This window comes from Rattus rattus, chromosome 12 (genome assembly GCF_011064425.1).
Source record: "Rattus rattus isolate New Zealand chromosome 12, Rrattus_CSIRO_v1, whole genome shotgun sequence".
In the NCBI taxonomy this organism is placed as follows: domain Eukaryota; kingdom Metazoa; phylum Chordata; class Mammalia; order Rodentia; family Muridae; genus Rattus; species Rattus rattus.
In genome coordinates this window covers 7784374-7804878 of record NC_046165.1, presented here as the reverse complement: position 1 = coordinate 7804878, position 20505 = coordinate 7784374, and the positions used below count along the sequence as shown (strand labels likewise).

The 20505-nt window shown below is 45.9% G+C and overlaps 1 protein-coding gene across 2 annotated transcripts in view; it reads left to right on the top strand.

Moving 5' to 3' along the window:
- The first annotated feature begins 2353 nt into the window (after positions 1 to 2353).
- Gpr180 (G protein-coupled receptor 180) overlaps positions 2354 to 20505 on the top strand; it is a 30195-nt gene continuing 12043 nt past the window's right edge. Inside the window, exons 1-6 of one of the 2 annotated variants that reach the window (XM_032917652.1) lie at positions 2354 to 2580; positions 5039 to 5197; positions 9915 to 10115; positions 16132 to 16312; positions 16441 to 16490; positions 19587 to 19744. In XM_032917652.1, coding sequence (XP_032773543.1) covers positions 2433 to 2580; positions 5039 to 5197; positions 9915 to 10115; positions 16132 to 16312; positions 16441 to 16490; positions 19587 to 19744 — 897 coding nt within the window. In that variant the 5' untranslated portion in view covers positions 2354 to 2432. The other variant, XM_032917653.1, reaches the window with a different exon arrangement.

Genomic DNA, 20505 nt, shown 5'->3' with positions numbered 1-20505 from the left:
AATATTAGCAAAGGCTACCTTTCAGCCTTGAGTGTTGGCAAGGAAAGTGGGAAGTCATAGCTTAAAATCGTCGCTCTATATACTTTTGACTGTGGGCGTTTTTCTAAGCTGCGTGTGTGAATGTCAGTTCTGTCTCCTCAGATAGAAGAATGAGATGAGAGCCGTGCCCAAGCTGTGCACGTGCATGGCTTTGGTTGAGCCCAGCGTTTCTTTCTCTCTTCTAACTAACTTCATGCAGTCTAATCTTTCAAGCTGACTGATTCAATCCAGTTTTTCTTGGCTTCTAACTGAATTGCTCTGCTTGGCCTCACGCTAAATTTGGCAGTCTGTTCTAATCTTCTGGTTCCTTCTCATTCGCTGGCTCATTCTCTCTTCACCCATGTGTCTAACTTGTTCTCTCTGCAACCTGTCTCTGTAAAATTTGTCCTGGTAAAGTGACCATCCCCTCCCCCCCCACCATGGCCTCCCTTTCCTGTGCTGCTCAAGTTTGTTTGCTTTTTTTAATTTATTTTTTACTACATATATATACTGTAGCTGTCTTCAGACACACCAGAAGAGGGCATCAGATCTCATTACAGATGGTTGTGAGCCACCATGCAGTTGCTGGGATTTGAACTCAGGACCTCTGGAAGAGCAGTCAGTGCTCTTAATCACTGAGCCATCTCTCCAGCCCCCAAGTTTGTTTGGTTTTATTCTATCTCTGACTCATTCTGTCAAATCTTTCTCTGATTTGCCTCTTTGCCCATCAATTGGAGGTCACTTTCAAACATGACTGTTTCCTCCTACGAGCTAACCTTACCTACATTGTTTGGGATTAAAGGCGTGCACTAAGGAGTCTGTATTCCAGCCAAAGACACTGTAACCAGAGCATGTCTGCATTCCAGCCAGATCACATACGTCGAGAATGTCTTTAGACGTGACCCCTTGCTAGAGCAGCCATGTTGTTGGATTAAAATTTCTTTACATGCATGAATTGCTCTTATATTTAAAAAAGACTAGAATAGAATTTTAAAGTCTCGAAATACTAATACCCTTATTCTCCTGGGAAGCCAGGGGTGCTGAAACTGATGTTAAGAGATGGGGTTTCTTTATTTAAATGATGAGGTATGTGGTGAGCTCATGCTTTTATGTTATTTAAAAAAATCTTTTTAGCTGAAGATAATTTGTAAGCACTTATTCATGTCACAATTTTGGGTTCTTACTCTTGGTTTCATCAAGATGCTCACAGCCTCTAACCATCTGCACCTTACAATAGAATGAGAAATTCAGATGAACTAGAGGTCATTTTCAGTATTTTGTGGTCATTGACCTGACAGGGAGTAAGATATTCTGGTTGCACTGAAATCTGACACAGTCTGATGGTGTCCGAAAGGTCTTCTTAAAGTGTGCTGGGAAAGGAGTATCTAGTAGAAAAAGCAAAAGAGAGGAAAGTAGGGGAACGGCAGGAAGTACTCCAGCCAGCTGCATTTACAATTGTCAGGGACACAGGGGCCTGGGTTGTACATGGAATTGATAGTGTTAAGGATAAGCATTAGTTGAGAGATTGGCATTTGAAATATATGAACCATATTCCAAAGAGCGTGGGTTGTGTACTAAAGAAATGAAGAAAAGGGACTCCGGGAAATGGTGTTTTCTCCCGTGTTCTGTAACTCAGAAGTCAGAGTTGGGCTGTAGCTAAGTAGAACCAACCCCGGAAGGTGGTCGGTTGCCAAGGGTCAAAGTGATGTCTAGATGGTGTGGTGGCTGCCGCTTCACACCATCACCAGAAGAAAGGCCAATAGATGTTGTGACTACACTTGAATGAAGGTGGTCGTTGTAATTCTCAGCTGTCTAGCCAACTGGATAATGAGTTAATTCAACCAGACTGGGAACCCCATTCAAGGAAGGAACAATCGGTTTGGTGCCAAGAGAAGCCAGGCTTTTCAGTTTGGACATGTGACGTATCCTCGCAACTTTACCCCGCGCATAGGCGCGGGATAGAAAGAGCGAAGAACGCGTTCCAACCCTTGAGGGTGTTTTCCTGCCAGCTATACAGTTCGGCCACGTAATTCTCAGCTCTTTTCCTGGAAAGCCTCAGACGTCAATGACAGGCGCGCGCACCGGTGCGCAATGGCGTAATGCGCAAAGGCTACCAGGGCGATTGTTTCCAGCATCCGTAAACAGCATCCCCGGAGGGCTCCATTTAAAACAGGCGGGAACTAGCAGCGTGGCTGGGGAGCGCCAGGACCCGCAGAGCTGCAGGTCCCGCCCACTGCAGCTGATGATTGGCTTCTGTCCCCGGCTCCGAGTAGCGATCCCGCACCTAATTGGCCGTCAGTTTCTGGCTCCGCGCCCCCTCGGCCCCGCCCCGCCCTCCGTTGCCGACGTGGGCTGCAGGCCGCAGGCGGTTGCCGGGCGAGCGGGCTAGGGAGCGAGCGGTGTGCGCAGCGGGTATGGGCGGCCTGCGGCTGCTGGCGGTAGCCCTCACGTGCAGCTGCTGGTGGCCGCAGGGAAGCCAGGCCAAGACCCTGCGGGGCAGCTTCAGTAGCGCCGCGGCCCGCGACGCCCAGGGCCAGAGCATCGGCCATTTCGAGTTCCACGGTAGGTCCCGGAGGGCCGAGGGGTGGAGGCGCGCGGCCTCCCGCGGGCCCCGGGTCGGTAGGCGGCGGCCGTGGCGCCTCCCTCCCTCCACGTCGCCCGGGCCTCACCTGGATCCCCGCGGTGCCACGACCCCCTGCACCTTCACGGGACCGCAGCCTGATGCACCTGAAAGCCGTTCCCATATCCCCCGACGCTCCCAGTGCAAACCGGACCGCCCCACTGCATCTCTCCAGGGCTCTCCCCCAACTCTGCACTTGGCCCGATTGTGTGTAAGCATTCGGGCCCTGTGGTTATGAGTGGATGTCAGCCCAGGAATTTAGCTTCCCTGTTGTTTGTAAGACCGGTTGCACAAAACCTACTTGGAGCGGACTTGGGATCTGTCATTGCCTCAGCAGTTTAGTTATTACGGTGTGCCTAGAGTTCATTTGGTGAATACGCGTGTTTAGAAAGTTTCGTGATTGATACACTCTGGCATATGGGAACGAGGTACATTTCATATGTACTTCCGGGTATCCTCCAGGAAAATCCATTTTAACTGGTGAATTTGCAATACAGTCCATTTTGTCCCATTTATTTGTTCTCTCCTGTTTTCTTGGTGCATTTCGAGTGATAATTTCCTTACTGAAGCTGAGACCTTCAGCGTTGCGTTTGAAATGCCACTGTACCCACTTAGGAGTGGGTCTTAGGAGAAGATAATAGAAATCAGAAGCTACTTGGTGCGGGAAGGAATGTCAAGTCCTGGGAACTTGTAAGAATTGATGGCATAAAAGGAGGCTTTTAAAAACACAGTCTCTCTGAAGGTTTTTATAATCCTGAGGGGGAAAAAAGGTGTCAGTTTTTAAAAATCTGAATAAACCTGGGTGAATGGAGACCCCCCCCCAGGTAAACATCTTTGTTGTATTTTTGTCATATTTCCTGTCTCTTGACCACCTCCTTATAGCAGGTCCTTTGAGAACTGACAGCACAGTCACTGATCTGGATAGCGCTGGTAAATCAAGGCTCTGTGGAAGCTGTGATTTGTGCTGTTCATGCCCCATCAATAACCCTTGATTGTAATTACCTTGTGCGCATGGAGGGGAAATGAAGTAAACCCAGGTTTTCAAACACTGGGGATGTTCAAGAGATGTTATTGAGTATCAGCTGAATTAAAAAGACAGGGTTCATGTTAAGTTGCATAAGCCTCATAGCAGATTAGGGAGAGGGTAAGCCAGGTAGTTTCTCTCACACATTACGCAGATGCAGTTCTCTCGTGCCTAGTTGTCGCCAGGTTTTGGTCGACTCCAGTCACATATGTTAAAGCTGTGGTGTGGCAGAACTGTCACTTGCTACAGTTTAAAGTGTTAACGGTACTTTAGAATATTGCAAAACTTGATATGTAGCATACTAATGCACGTAAGAGACTTATTCTTTATGAACACTGTGCATTTTTTTTTTACTTGTTTAAAAGGTTTAACCAAAGCACTCATTCTAGTAACAGAAGAACTTAACCAAAAGAATAGAAGACTATAAACTGAGTCTCCCCTGTTTCTCCTTCCTTCACCCAGCTTCCCTTCCCTTACGGGCACCTGCTCTTTTGCTATTCCTATACTAAAAATTTTTAAATTACTACTTTCGTCCATGTGTGTGTTCCTGCACAGATAGCACATCATGTGTGTCCCTTTCATGCGGGTGTCTTCAGGAGCTGGAGGGAGTCAGATCCCTTAGAACCGGAAATTTCCAGGGGGCGTGAGCTGCCACGTGGGTGCTGAGAACCAAACCACAGTCCTCTTCTGGAGCGGCAAATGCCCTTACTGAGTCATCCCCTCAGCCTCTCAGGCGGGTCTTAGCTAGATCTCGCTGCAGCCAGGTTCACTCTCCATTACTCACCCAACATGCCGTTCTAACAGTTGTTCTGTAAAAAGTCGTAGGTATAAAAATGTGTTATGGGGGTTGGGGATTTAGCTCAGTGGTAGAGCACTTGCCTAGGAAGCGCAAGGCCCTGGGTTGGGTCCCCAGCTCGAAAAAAAAAGAACCAAAAAAAAAAAAAAAAATTAGTGTTATGGGCATAAAACAGGGATCCAAACACCTGTTACCTGTGCTTATTTTCACATTAAAAGATAACGAGGTACTAATGGCCTTGTCATGTTAAAAAAAAAAAGAAAAAGATACTTCAGCAAAAGTCTCCATAGATTGTGAGCAAATGCCTAACACACGGATAGATTATAAAGTGAAGCAGAAGTTCCATGATGACGGATGTCCGTGTGCCGCACGTGAAGCTCTTTATTCAGTTGAAACGCTACCGTACCACCGCAGCCGATACAGTCCACATTTGGTAAACTCTGACAGAGATTGATTTACATCATGAGATTTAAGAGCAGTTCGACAAACCCCCCCTATTTAGCGTGGAGTGCGGACTTGTCCTGTTGTCTCAGTGCTTTCTAAGAACAAACTAGTTGATAATTTCTGTTTTAATGTCAAGGTGACCATGCTCTTCTGTGTGTCAGAATCAACAACATAGCAGTGGCTGTTGGAAAAGAAGCTAAACTCTACCTGTTCCGAGCCCAGGAATGGCTAACGCTGCAGGAGAGCAGCCCCGGTTACAGCTGCAGTGAACGGTTAGCCAGAGCCCAGCTGACAAGTGAGTATATGGGTTTTCTCCTTTGGCCATCGCTGTGGGGTTTTCCCTTTTAATGTTGAAGTGCAGTACAGCATGGTACATATATGTATATGCCAAGACGTTTGTGACCACATACGTGTAACTGGTGATACTTTGGTTATTCTGTTTATAACTGCTTTTTTCAAAAGCTAAGGTTTTCTTTGTTCAAAGGAAACCTTTATCATTTGCTCCTTTATCATTCAGCAGACTTCTAGACGCCCAGATAATTTCTAGGAGTCTTCGTTTACAGTGCTTTATGTATTTCGTGCTAATGTATATCATTTTCAGCTGGTTGTAGTGTACAGTGAATGGCATGGGTTGACTGTGCTAAGCACTGAAGATGCTGTTTCATTACAGCTTAGCCCAAGTGATGCTGTTTTCACACTGTCAAGACTTAGTTTTACCACATTCTTATGAATCTTAGGGGTTCGTCCATTTTTTCCTTGACTTAGCAGTGTCTCGTGATGCTAGCCACTGAGAGAGATCGGGGGCTTTTATAAGTTAGGGATGCAGTTCATCTGGCATTCTGCCTGTTCCACCCCTGAAACTAACTGCTCATAGGAGACAAAGTTAAACCATTCGTATTTGGTTTTTTTCCGACTGCTGTGGTAAGACACAATGACCAAGGCAGCTTATAAAAGCTGGGGCTTTGGTTCCCGATGGTTAGAGCCTGGCAGCCAGCAACTAGGGTTTAGCCAGGTGCTTACATCCTGATCCCCAGGCTGGAGGCAGAGCATGCTGGGGTGACACAAGTCTTTTTTTTTTTTTTTTTTTTTTTTGTTTTTTTTTTTGAGCTGGGGACCGAACCAGGGCCTTATGCTTCCTAGGCAAGCGCTCTACCGCTGAGCTAAATCCCCAACCCCGACACAAGTCTTATAAAACCTCAGTGATCTCATAATCCTTCCCAAACAGTTCCATCAACTGGGGACCAAGCATTCAAGCCTATGAGGGACATTCTCGTTCAAACCACGGTGACATCCATGGGGAAAGCCAGCAATCACCCTCTTCCCTTTTTCCCCTGTATTCATGAACATCATTCACACGCAGGATTGTGCTACCATTGTCTCTTGTCCCAGTCAAGTACAGCGTTCCCATTTCCAAATATCCAGTCTTACCGCCTGGCTGGGCACCTGAACGACAGCAACCCACAGCAGGGAGAAATGGAAGTTCCGTGTCACCATTGTCCTATGAGCCGTCTCACCAGTCCCAGCATATATGATCGATCTGTGTGTGTGTCTGTCTGTCTAGAAACTACTTTGTCCATTTTAGTTCAAAACAAACACACAAGACATTCAAAGACACTGAAAATTTCTCTTAAAAGCTATGTGATGCCAAATTTGTTGTCAGATGAGGTGGTTAAATATGATATCACATAGAGAATCGTTTGCTATCCTTCCTGTCACACATGGGATTCCTTCTGTGTGTACATATACTTTAGAAGTCATTTTAGGCATTAGCATTATACCCTGAGCATTCTGGGTAATAGCATTCATTTCTTTTTATACTGATTGGAGAATTAGCCATTCAACCTTGCTTTGGTGATTCATGTTTTGTTAATATTTGCGATACTAATTACACTCTCCTAGAACATGCACGCTGTGCTGTAGTCTTTTGTCTCAAAAACAATAACACGGTATTGTCAAGAGGCTTGCTGCAAAAAGACAGCGAGACGGAAACCAAACCCAGTGTCGCTTTAGGAAGCACTGCTGTGTTTCTATCTGATGTCATCCATAATTTAAACAGAAGCATCAGAAGCTGCAGCACAGTAAATACACAGGCACGCTTGTTCTTTGTTTTGTGGCATCGTGGGAAAAGTCTAAATGCTAAAACAGCATCACAGCAGGACTTTATGCCTGAGGTCCAGAGTCATGTAACAAGAAACCTTAAGTTTGGGCAGCCTCGTTTGAGCCGTTTTATGGATGTAAACTGCTTACTAAGAGTCACCAGGTGCTTAACATGAGCTAAGATTCTAGCCAGTTGTTTTTGGAATTGATATATATTTTGAAATACGTATATATACTGAATATTCGATATATTCTATATACACAGCACACACATTATATGCTGTATATTTGGGACAGGAGAGAGACAGGTTTTTCTGTATAGCCCTGACCTGGAATTACTTGAGTAGACCAGGCTAGCCTCAAGTCTGATATCTGCCTACCTCTGCCTCCAAAGTGCTGGGATTAAAGGTGCACACCATTACACCCAGCTCAGAATCTGTGTATTTTAAAAAGTAGTTAAAGTCAGATATATTAACTTTGACAAAAAAGAGAAAAGAAAACAACAAATGATGTAATATTAGTCAAATTCACTTGTTCGATTTAAGCAACAATGAGTGACATGTTCACTTGTAAATTGCACGTCCTCCATTTTGAATAGCAACCAGATCTCCCTGCATTTCATTCGTAACATAGAAGCTTTGCTAGTCCAGACATCTGTGCTTCCTCCACTTGGACTTCATAGTTGCTGCCTAACATTGGCTTTATGTCTGTGGGTTTTGTTTTGAGTGGAACCATATGAACCATATGAACCATATGTGGCGTCATTGAGAGTTTGCTTTCTGTACATACATGGAATATATTTATTTTTAAAGAGTAAGGGCGTGCATACACTCCCTGTAATGACATTATTATACCTGAAGAAATGAATTATTTTATAAAATCCTCTGAGGTTTAGCCTATAGATGCAAATTTCCCAGTACCTCAAGAAATGTCTTATTTATTGAATACTTTTTTATATAGTTAGAAAAGTCCAAGCCTTTTGTTGTAGTTGTCTGAGACAGGGTCTCTCTCTCTGTGTGTAACACTGGTTGTCCTAGAACTTGCTCTACAAACCAGGCTAGCCTTGAGCTCCAAGATCCACCTGCTTCTGAGTCCTTAAAGGCATGCACCGTCACACCCAGCTACAACTATCTCTTCTGAAACGTTACCATGCTGTGGGAGTGATCCAGAGTCCGAGATTGGACTCATTCTCCTGTTTCAAAACCTTTGCCTCCTGCTCCCGGGACTGGCCCTAGAGCCCTGCACATCCTCACTGAACACTAAGCTCTGTTCTTAAGGGTGTGTGCGTGTGAGTGTGTGTGTGTGTGTGTGTGTGTGTGTGTGTGTGTGTGTGTGTGTGTGTGTGTTTGTGTGGGTTTGAGACTAGATAAGGATGGCAGGTATGCTGCAGTCGGTTTCCTCTTGAATGACTTGAGACCGGTCTCACTAGGACTGGAGTGAGGGTGGCAGCCAGCAGGCCCTAACGACCCACCTCTCACAGTACTAGATTTCCAGATGCACACAGCTGTGTCCAGGCTGCACAGATTAGAACTTAGGTCGTCAGGCACCCTTAACTACTGAGCCTGGGCCTCAATTTTACTTTTCTTGTCAGGCTGGGTCTCACTAAGTCGCTGAGGAGGGGGGTCCATCAGATGTGCTGAACTGACTCTAGCTGAGGCTTTAAGCTTGTGGTCCTTCTCCATCAGACCCCTCAGCGGGTGAGATAAAGGCCTGGCTTGTTCTATGAACACTTGATGAAGAAGCGCATAACATACAAGGAATGTCGTACTTCAGTTCTACTCAGAGTTAGTCACATCAGGTGTCTCCATGTTTTCATTGAAGAGACAGAAAGATGATTTACTTATTGATTTGCACAGCTAAGTGTTGTTCTGGTCTTTATTATATAAGGAAACATTATTTTGTTTCCTAAGAGCATGCTACTGCATTTTAGGGATAATGTTCATCAGTTATTTGCTGTGGGTTCTTTATTTGGTAACACAAAGCTGCAGGTGTCATTCTTGCCTTAGGTCACTGTTGCTGGGAGGAACCACCATAACCAGAGCAACCTGGGGAGGAAAGGGCAGGAACCTGGAGGGAGGCAGGAGCTGACGCAGAGGCCGTGGAGGAGTGTAGCTTTCTCAGCTTGCTTTCCCGTGGGCTCAGGCCAGGGATGGTGCCACCCACCATGGATTGAACCTGCCCATCCATCATTAATTTTAAAAATGCCCTACAGCCAGATCATAGCGAGACGTTTCCTCAGTTGAGATTCCCTCCCTCCAGGTAACTCTAGCTGTGTCAAGTTGACATAAACCTGTCCAGCATAGCACTGAGCCAGGTTCCAGCGAGAGCTCCGTGTACCAACCTTCCTGGGTTTTTTCCCCTACTACGTCACATACGGCCATTTATGGATCTGAGCCAGTATGGCTGTCAGTTCGTTTTTACTACTAACAGTTGCTTTTAAAAAGAAAGACAATTAGAAGAAATCCTTTTATAAATGATCAGGCATAATTTTGAATGTAAATATTTTCTTAAGTGAAGATTTTATCTTATATTTAAATTAAGGAAGTTATTTCTAAAACTGCAGCTGCTGCAGGGCATGAGAGGTTAAAATCATTGTTGCTGTGTATTTTGCCACATAAAATAATTTGCAAATGTTATTAATCTACTGGAAACTTTGTTAAAAGTTTTAATAAAAAAGTTTTAATAAAACTGAGTTTTATTAGAAACTCAGTTTCAACAAAACCATTTTTCTCACAGTTACGTTATTGATACTTTTATAGTGATCTTACTGCTTAAAATGATCATTTTAGTCTGCCTTATAATCTATGCTTTATCCTGAAATTACACCAGGACCTGAATTTTTGAGGCAAAAAAAGAAGAGAGACAGACTCGAGTGGATTTATGGGTAAAAGCCCGCTCTTCCCTTTCTCTCCCAGTGACAGTGAACCAGACTGAGCACAACCTCACAGTGTCCCAGCTCCCCGCCCCCCAGACGTGGCGCGTGTTCTATGCAGACAAGTACACCTGCAAGGATGACACGGACAGTCCCCAGGCGGAGGACATCCCCTTTGAAATGGTGCTCCTCAACCCGGATGCCGAAGGGAATCCACTGGACCATTTTAGCGCCAGAGAATCTGGTAAGAAGTGTTCTTACACATATGTTAGGTACAGAGCGAGGCTCAGGTGTCCCCACGTTATCTTTTTAGGCTGTTAGAAACAAAACAAAAAGCGGCTGAAACTTAAAAAGCAAATGTTAGATAGCCTGACGAGTGTATTAAAGACAGAAAATAGCAAATTGTAAGATATCAGCAGGAAGTTGTACATACTGGTAATAAAAGGGTATGGTTTTTACTTTCTGTTATACAGTTTCAGTCTTGTTTTTAGGATATTTCGGCATCATTTTTATAAACAAAACGTTAATGAATTGAACGATCGACGTTGAGGTACAAACTGCTTGGTAGGACTTTCCTCACACTCGTTCCGAACAGGTTCACACCTTGCTTGGTTCTTACGTAGTAATGATCAAGTCTGTGGTGCTTTCCGGAATCAGATTTACTCCCACAAGACTGCATTAGAGTTTTAGGATATTAGGTCCCTGGGCCTTGCCTTACTGAGGTACACTCTAGCCACACAGAAGTGATTGACATGAATGTGACACACGCGTGTGAGACGGATTCATTACGTGCTGGGGCAAGTGTCTGTGCGGGCCATCTGCCTGGGAAGGGTCAGGGTTCACTCCTTCAGGAGTCACTGGCTGCTTGAAAAGGTCAGGGAAGGCGATGCCGTTGGCTCTTGTTAGTCTCTTGTTAGTCGTAGCCGGTGAGCCAAGCAAGAGTGAGGCCGATTAGACTAGATGGCCACCGTCAGCGTCTGCCGCAGCAGAGACATGAGTGACTCGTCACAGTGGGGTGTGAACCGTGCGTCTTTGTCAGAGGTGTCTTGATCTGAGAAAGTTTAGAATGGCAGGGGGAGACTGAACGTCTGGAGAAGTAGACGTGGGAAGGAAGGACAGCCACTGGGGATGTTTGCGAGCTCTGGTTGGCTCAGGTTATGTCATTGTGGCTAACGACACCTCAGGCTGGACTTCAGATAGTCTGCCAGGTTTACCTCTGCAAACGGCGCCTGTGTTCCAGTGCTGGGAGGTGGGCAGCATCCGGGGAGTGGCCGTGGTGGGGTGGGGTGGGGTGGGGAGTGGTTGATGGCCCTTGTATTTCCTGTGACACTTGTGTACTGGAAAGTAATGCCCTGCTGGGCCTCGGGCTTCTCTCCTGCCTGGCAGGCGGCTCAGCCTGCTGCTCTGAGTCCTGATAGATGTTTCCTTGTCCTGACTCCTAGCTCAGTTCTTTTCTTCCTCATCCCTCATTTGGCATCTGAACTTGGATGCCATAGCATGAAGTAATCCCACTTGCTGACCTCTAAGTGCACCTCATCTTGCCCTGGCTTTTCCTGAACTGTGCCCACCCCTCTGGTGGCTCCTAGCATCCTGAGTCACTGCTTAGGTTTTCCTCAGCATTCCCACAAGTGAGTCCACCTGTCAGCCCTGGGCGTTCTGGCTACTTCGTCTGGCTTCTGTTACTGATTTGGAATCTGAAAGCTTATCATAAAAATGGAAAAGCTACACAGGTCATGCCACTGACAACAGTCAAGACCTTGGTCAGTTGTGAGATTCTCTGCAAAGCCACCCTGCAAGGACCCTTGAGTCAAAACAGCCCAGAAGCACCTTAAGGATTATTGAAAACCAGCCTGTGGTTGGCTTTCTGAAAGTTACGCTGTCCTATTGATTAAAAGGCTTAAGCCCTTGTCACTAGGTTTGGGTTGAAGTCCAAGTTGGTGATTTGTAGCCCATCACTATACATCCAGAGAATAGGCTTTTTCTTTTTAAACTATTGTTGCTTGTATTTAAAAAAAAAAAAAAAAAAAGGTGGCAGAAACAGGCAGATGTCTGTGTGTTGAAGGCCAGCCTGGTCTACATAGTGACCTCCAGTCCTGCTAAAGCTGTATAGTAAGACTATGTCTTGAAAAAACAAATAAATAAATAAATGAAATGAAAAATAAATTCACATTTCCCTGCTACGACTCAGGCTTCTTTGGGGGAATAAGCCAGGCACTGGATCAGAGTTCTGACATTGCGTCTGGTGTTGAAAGGCTGTATTTTACATTCTGTGAGTGATGTGCTGGTTTTATTGAACAAACCTTAAGGGGTCCTTCCTATTGTATAGCATTTGTTTCCGGGGAGAGGCTCCAGTTCTTTTAGAAACCTATTAGTTTGTTTGATTTTATACTCAGGGTAAGAATTTTTTCCCTGTGTTTTTTTATTGAGAATTGACTCCATCTGAAAAATTTAAATTAAGTAACTACAACCTACAAACAACATACAATTACATTGTACGCCATTCTCTTTACATTTTAAAACTTTGGTCCAGTTAGTACATTCTGAATTTAGACTGGTTAATCCCTAGTTTGCAGTGCAAGATTCATTTTACAAACCGTCTGAGCATTACGGCCATACTCACAAGTAGGGGTACAGCTTTCAGGCAGGACAAGTGGGATCACTTCTTCAAAAGGAGGGAGTGGGGGGCAACCTGGAAGTACGGGAGGGTGAAAATGATAGATTATGCATATGAAATTCTCAAAAAGAAATGTAAAAATTAGAAGATCAAAAATCTTAATAACTATTTTCTGTTCTTATTTGGAGTTCTAGAATCTTCAGAGCTTATTGCCTAAAACAAAGAACTGACTTTTATTGAAATAACATTTAGGCTTTGCTACCTGTCTCAGCCTCAGCAGACATATTTCTGCCTTTATGCTTTCCCCTTCCCCCTCCATGTTCCAAGTATACATGTCCAACTTAGTGCTGGTGAAATGTGGGCACATGGGATGAGACAGTCAGGAAGTATAAGAGAAAGGTCCAAGGCTGGTTCTCCCGAAGAGATGAAGCCCCCACTGGGTGTTGTTGGCCCGACCACACTCTGTTAGCACCATCATTCTCAAGGTTTTACAGATCGTAAAATGGTTTGAGGTCGCCATTGGCGTTGAGATGCATGAGGGTGGGAAGACTGCTCTGAGACAGGAGTCGGCCTGGACAGGAGGTGCTGTGTCCAGCGTCCCTTGCTCAGGTGAGGAGGTTGCGGCCACTGCAGCCGTTCTGTAAGCATATTCCCTACTCAGTCTCATCAGAGCGTCTTTAAGGCTTGCTTTATAATCCATGCATTTTCTTATAAGTTCATCATCTGCTACACAGTCATCTAAGAGCCTTCTTTAATGTGACTGACATTACCCACCTGCTGTAAAATTAAATTTTAATTCCAGTGTGAACAGCACAAATGGCATTCTTGTGACTACTAGAGGCAGAACAGAAGTCAAAGTCACAGCTAAAGAGAAACAGACGTGGCTTAGAGAGGATCATTTAAAAGGAAAGATAATCGCCAAGCCAGCATTGCTTCTTTAGAGTGGATTGTGGACAGGCTCAAGGTAGGACTTACTCATCAAAGAGTCAGTTAAGTTTGAGTCCTAGGTTTGCCATAGATTAATCCAGTCATATTTCTCTCTTTTCTTGTAATTTTAGCTTTCTCTAGGAGATATACTTACCACTGAGTAGTGTCCCTTTGTCCTTAAGTTATTCTGATTCCTTAGTAAACAGTTTCTTTTTCACAGTTGATCTGTTATATAATGAGTCTAAACCCTGATCCTGTAATGGGCACTTTACAAAGGTTACAAATAAATAGAATTTTCAACAGAAGCTTTGTGTAATTATTTAATATGAAGAAGGAAAAATTAGAAACAAGGATAAAGACAGGGGTCTCACCCACAATTGCTAACACATTGGAAGTCTGCACTTGGGCTGGGGATTTAGCTCAGTGGTAGAGCGCTTACCTTGGGTTCGGTCCCCAGCTCCGAAAAAAAGAACCAAAAAAAAAAAAAAAAAAAAAAAAAAAAAGTCTGCACTTCTGCCTTGTCCCAGGACTGTAGTTAACTCTGGTCACAGTGCCACTGTTCTACATGCAGCCTCTGTGAGCGGAACACACACACACCCTTTCCCTCCTAGCAGTGGATGGTTTTTCTGCCAGCTACCCCAGCTAATCCAGCTACCCCAGCTAATCCAGCTACCCCAGCTAATCCAGCTACCCCAGCTAATCCAGCTACCCCAGCTAACCCAGCTATCCAATTACCACAGCTAACCCAACTAACCCACCTATGCCAGCTACCCCAGCTAATCCAACTGCCCCAATAAACTCAGCCACCCCAGCTACCCTAGCTAATCCAGCTACCCCAGCTAATCCAGCTACCCCAGCTAATCCAGCTACCCCAGCTAATCCAGCTACCCCAGCTTCTTCACTGCACTGGAACCAGGGAGTTCATCCCTTGTGTGGTAGAGCAGGAGAGACACCCAGTGGTAGAACTTCTTGTGCTGGTTTTGGTTCTCTTGCTGGTGGCCCTAACCTGAGGAGTTTGATCTATTTGTTTTCCGTTTTTCCTGGTATATCTGTCTCCTGATTTGCTTTTCCAAAATGACTTACTGGATAATGAGAGTATTTCTTTTGTCTTTGTTAATTGGCATTCACCCCAAATGGAAGCTAGAGCGGCCTCAGGATTCTCGTTGGAATGGGAGCAAATGCATCTCAGTCCACAGGCTCAGTGGAGAGCTCTGTGTACTCCCCATGTCACACCCTGGTGTTTGGTAGAGCGTAACAGCCTCTTCTTAGGGACGGCTGTGGACTCAGCCTAATACAGCTCCATGTCAGCAGGGTGCACGGCCACGGGTACAGCCGGCCACAGATGAGTGGTATCATGTGACCTGGTCAGTAGTCTCTGAACTGTACAGCGCAGTGCCTGTTCATATAGCACTTACGTTGTGTTGGGTATTGATAATCTACAGATGATTTGTGTAACAGGATATGCATTGGGTTTATACATAATACATACATACAGTGCAGTACCTGTTTATACAGCACTTGCGTTGTGTGGGTAGTGAAGATAATCTACAGATGATTTTATACAGCACTTGCGTTGTGTTGGTATTGATAATCTACAGATGATTTGTGTAACAGGATATGCATTGGGTTTATACATAATACCATGCATTTCATTTAAAGGAGTTGAGCATCCGTGGGTTCTGGTGTCTGAGGGGCTCGTGGGAGCAGTCTCTCTTGGGTTGAAAAGAAATACTGTTATCCCTTAAACTCCAAACTATGAAATTCCCAGGCTTCTAACTTGAAGTTTATTAGAATTATTTTTTTTAAATTTCTCAGATGAAACTCAAGTCCCAGTCTGCTTATCGTGAGGTCACGTTGGTACTTCAGGGGCAGAAGGCGCACCACGGCGTCTTCTGTAGTGTAGCGCCTGCTTTCTTCCTCGGTTCTTAAGCAGTCTCCTCTGCTCATGGTCTCTGCGCACTCGGAGCTGACGTCATCACTGTGCGTGACTCCCTGCAGAGCCAGTCCAAGCCTGTGGGCTTCAGCCTTCCTTCGGAGCCCACTTTTCCATGTTGCGTCATTTGAGTTCTGAGGAGGCAGTGACTCGTCTGACTTTGTTCTTGGCCACCTGGACTGGCAGCCAGTTGTTTGTTGTCATGGTTCTTTGCCAAAATGAAATTCAAGGTAACAGAACGTGCCAAAGCTGATCCCCACGGTTAAGTGAAGAGTCACCTCAGGGCTTTGCGAAATAGGCTGACTTCGTCCTCCAGTCCCCGAGTCCATGGTCAGACTTGGGCTCAGGAGTTGCATCCCAAGTTGTCTGGTGTGCTGTGGTCAGGGACCACACTTGGAGAAGCGTGGTGCAGGTCAAGCTACTGGTGACGTAAGTGTTGCTGACGTTCTCGGGACCGGCATGCATCCTGAGCTTATCGAGGTGCCTTCCTGAGCACTGAAGCCACGGCCGGCGGCTGTCACATGAGACACTCTGACTTTACAGCGCGTCTCCGTCCTGCCTGTGGGGCTTTGTTGATTCACGGATGGACTTTACCTAGGTTGTTTCAAGGGCCTTCTTATGGGTAAAGCTTGGAGCCGAGGCGTTTGCGTGGGCGATGGGGTGGGGTGTTAGTGGTTCCCATCGCTCTTCCCTACGAGAGCAAGCACTAGAGGTGAATAAGCAGCAGACAGGAAGGCCGCCCGCCCCTTCCGTGTTTACTGAAGCAGCCCCTCTCTTCTCTTCCAGGGCTCCACGAGTTCTTCTTCCTCCTAGTCCTAGTGTACTTTGTGACTGCGTGCATCTATGCGCAGTCACTGTGGCAGGCGATGAGGAAAGGAGGGCCCATGCACACCATCTTAAAGGTCCTCACCACCGCACTGCTGCTGCAGGCTGCTTCAGCCTTAGCTAATTACATTCACTTCTCCAGGTAACCCAACCCTGTGCTCATCACCGCGGTAATTAATCCTAATTAGGCCACAGAGTTACACTTGCTTTCATTGTGAGCATTCTCACACATTTGTAGTTTATACTGCTGCTCTCTCTTCCATTCCTCAGGTACTCCAGGGATGGAATAGGGCTGCCTCTCATGGGAAGCTTGGCAGAAGGTGAGTGTGTTTCTCAGTGTTCTTTCAAAGATACATTTGCCATCTTGTTTTTTCTTCTAAAAAAAAAACCAATCAAACAAACAAACAAAACCCTTTATTTTCAGCTGGTGTTGTAGCTCAGTAGTGGAGAACTTGCCTAGCATTGACTGAGGAGCATTGAATGAGAAGGGGGGTGGTGCTGGTGCTGGTGCTGGTGGTGGTGGTGGTGGTGGTGGTGGTGGTGGTGGTGGTGGTGGTAAAATTACAGTTTTTGCTGTGGTGTAGATTTCTTACTTGAGTTTATCCAGAACTAAGCTTAACTGAAGTACGAGTGTGGAGTTAGTTCTCAGACCTGTTTGATCTTACCAATGGCTGATGTGTACGGCAGCTCTCTTCCTCGTTGTTATCCACGTGCTCTTCCTCACTCTGTCCTCAGTAGAGAGTAGGTATGCTTTGCTAATCCCCATTATTGAGTTGCTGTGGGTATTCAGTGGATCTTCTGTAAAGCAGGAGAGCTGCAGAAATGGCTTAGGCAGCTGGGGCAGTTGAATCTGAAGAGACGCGGCACAGACCTTAGCAGACACACTCTGAACCCAAGGGTCAGGGAATAGTTATCGAGGTCTGCGGGACATGGAAGTGTTGGGTGCCTGCCTGACTTCTGTGTGCAGCAAGGCCTCTACCTACACTGGGCCGCATCTCTTGGCACTAGGGGTGGGGTCCACTCTGACTGCCCGTGAGCATGTGTAGCCTGGGCTGCCCTCAAACTCACTCCCAGTCGTGCCCGAGTCCTCGGGGTGAGCGTGTGACTGGCGTGCACCCCACCTTGCTCTCTGAAGTAACTGTCATCACTGTGGTGAGCAGAGACTGCTAAGGACTGCTGAGTCTCCAACCAGAGCTGCCTGGTTAAGTGGCTACAGTCAGGAAAGCAGAGCTGTGCGATGTGTGCTTTGTCTATGTGTCTACATTTACGTAAAAATAGAGCTATAAGATATAAGTGTGCTTACAGGTGAAGTAGCGGGTAGCTATTGTGAGCCACGGTGAGCACAGGCTCCACACCCGGTCATGGCATTCTCTCGGTCTAACCTGGAGACTAAGGAATGGGCTGGAACCGTAAGGGGATTTCCCCAGGCGTCTGTGTTTACTCCCTCAGCTCCCACGGGACTCCTTCACCAGTGGCTGTGTTGTTCACGGACTGTATTTGTGAAATGTTTAATGGAATTAATTGGCAGCACACGTTAACATTTGTGGTGAAAGAAAAGTGTGCTTGATCTGACAGTCGTAACTCGGTGTAGTAACAACTCATTATATGCGTTCACCATTGTACATACATAAGTGTACATTCGTAAACTTTCCCTGTGGAGACAGCAGACATCTGTTCGCCCCGGACAGACAGAACACCAAAGCACAGGAGAACAATTCCACCCACATATGGGTGGGGAACCAGTGAGTTTAGTTAGGATAGCCTGGGGTAACCCAAGCAGCTTAGAAGCAGCCATACCACTGAGGAAAACTCTGACTCCCAGCAGCTGTTAGCTGTGTATTATCAGGAAGGAGTGGGCAGTGTGAGCCCAGCTCAGCTGCCATGACGGGAAGTTAATGGGCTTCATCTCGTACAGGTCTCCTGTGGATGACCATAGCCCTGAGAGCTCAGGGCCTGTATCGTGCCCAGAAGGGAGTAAATGTGCATGCGCAGTGAGTGGCCTGTTCCGTGTAGACGACAGAGCAGGATAGATGTGACTGGTGCAGATTTTGGGTGTGCAGCTCAAAACCATAAACATAGAACCGAAGCACTTATAGACTTTTGTGGTGTGCTTCTCTCTCTGTGGTGTGCTTCTCCTCTGTGGTGTGCTTCTCCTCTGTGGTGTGCTTCTCCTCTGTGGTGTGCTTCTCCTCTGTGGTGTGCTTCTCTCTCTGTGGTGTGCTTCTCTCTCTGTGGTGTGCTTCTCTCTCTGTGGTGTGCTTCTCCTCTGTGGTGTGCTTCTCCTCTCCTCTGTGGTGTGCTTCTCCTCTGTGGTGTGCTTCTCCTCTGTGGTGTGCTTCTCTCTCTGTGGTGTGCTTCTCTCTGTGGTGTGCTTTTCTGTGGTGTGCTTCTCTCTCTGTGGTGTGCTTTTTCTCTCTGTGGTGTCTCTCTGGTGTGCTTTCTCTGTGGTGTGCTTCTCTCTCTGTGGTGTCTCTGGTGTGCTTCTCTCTCTGGTGTGCTTCTCTCTGTGGTGTGCTTCTCTCTCTGGTGTGCTTCTCTCTGTGGTGTGCTTCTCTCTCTGGTGTGCTTCTCTCTCTGGTGTGCTTTTCTCTCTGTGATGTGCTTCTCTCTCTGTGGTGTGCTTTTCTCTCTGTGGTGTGCTTCTCTCTCTGGTGTGCTTCTCTCTGTGGTGTGCTTCTCTCTCTGGTGTGCTTCTCTCTCTGTGGTGTGCTTCTCTCTGTGATGTGCTTCTCTCTCCGTGGTGTGCTTCTCTCTCCGTGGTGTGCTTCTCTCTCTGTGGTGTGCTTCTCTCTCTGTGGTGTGCTTCTCTCTCTGTGGTGCACTTCCACATGCAGGTGGTTTGTTGGACTCTTCTACAGTCGAGTTCTCCTGCAGTGCAAGTGCTGGCCACCTGGTGGCACATGGTACTAGTTCATGGAGCCCTTCTGTTGTCAGTAGGCCTGTCCTATCAGATGTCATGACAGCTGTGACGTTTCCTGTCTCCTACTAACTCCCTTAGAGCTTATCCAGCAAACCCCATTAGCACCCAGAAAGGATACTGATATTTCTCCATTGCAGAAATTATATTTAAAGTTTATTTTTGTCAAAGTTGTACATAATAATTTGAGTTTTAAAGAAAAGGTAAAAATAGCTTTAAGGTTGGATTAATTAGCGTATGTGTGTTATAGCTATGTGTCTACATTTTTAAATGATAGCACTGACCTTATTTTAGTTACTTTTATAACCAATTACAAATTTTATGTCAAGTAGGTAATGTTTTAGAATTATTATCCATTAATCTTATTTAACTAACTTATTTTGTGGTTTAAAAAATGCCTTTCTTTTACTTAAAAAGTGATGTTCACATCTCAATATTAAATGCCCCAGATTCTGTGAATTGTGAAGTTTTATTGACTTTGATTTTCATTTCCCTTTAGTTTTTGACATTGCCTCCCAAATTCAGATGCTGTACCTACTTCTGAGCCTGTGCATGGGCTGGACAATTGTCCGCATGAAGAAGTCTCAGAGCAGACCACTGCAGTGGGACTCCACCCCCGCGTCCACGGGCATGGCCGCCTTCATTGTGATCACACAGGTGAGCCGATGGCCAGCGCTTCTGCTAAGAGCACACGCACGCACGCACACCCCTGAGGGTGTCACCTGGACCCAGGAGGAGCTTGGCGTTTAAGCTGCAGGTGGAGTAATCTCATTGATCGGACACTGGCTGTGTAGACATCACGGTTCAGAATGCACTTCCTACTGGCTTCCTACAGGTCATCCTCTACTTTTTCTGTTTTCTTAAATGTCTTTACAAAGATGTTAGCATTTCTTAGTGTGGAAAGATAGCTCAACAGTAAAGAGCACTGACTGTTCCTTCGGAGGACCCATGTTTAATTCCCAGCACCCACATGCTGGCTTAGAGCCACCCGTAACTCCAGTCCAGAGTACCAGACACCTTTTTTTGACCTGCGCAGGCAAAAAAACAATACACATAAAATTAAAATAGACATAAATATTATAAAAATCATGTGCATTCTCATTTCCCCAATCATAGCTCTCCTAAAAGTTGTAAGCAAGCAATTTACATTTTAAGAAAAATATGCAAAGAGTCCTAAAAATGTGTCATCATTTCATTGTACGTTTACTTCTTCGTCACAAATAACCGACTGGTAGTTACCCTGAAGGCGCTGAAGCTGGCGGCGGTCGACATACCTGCGCTCTTCAGTGACGGCAGGCAAATGGTGCTAATGACACAAGCCATCCATGAGTACACAGCACATACGTGTCTGCTCACATGCAGTCGCATGAGCACATGCATGTATAAGACAGTACACATACAGGAGCTGAGTAGCAGGA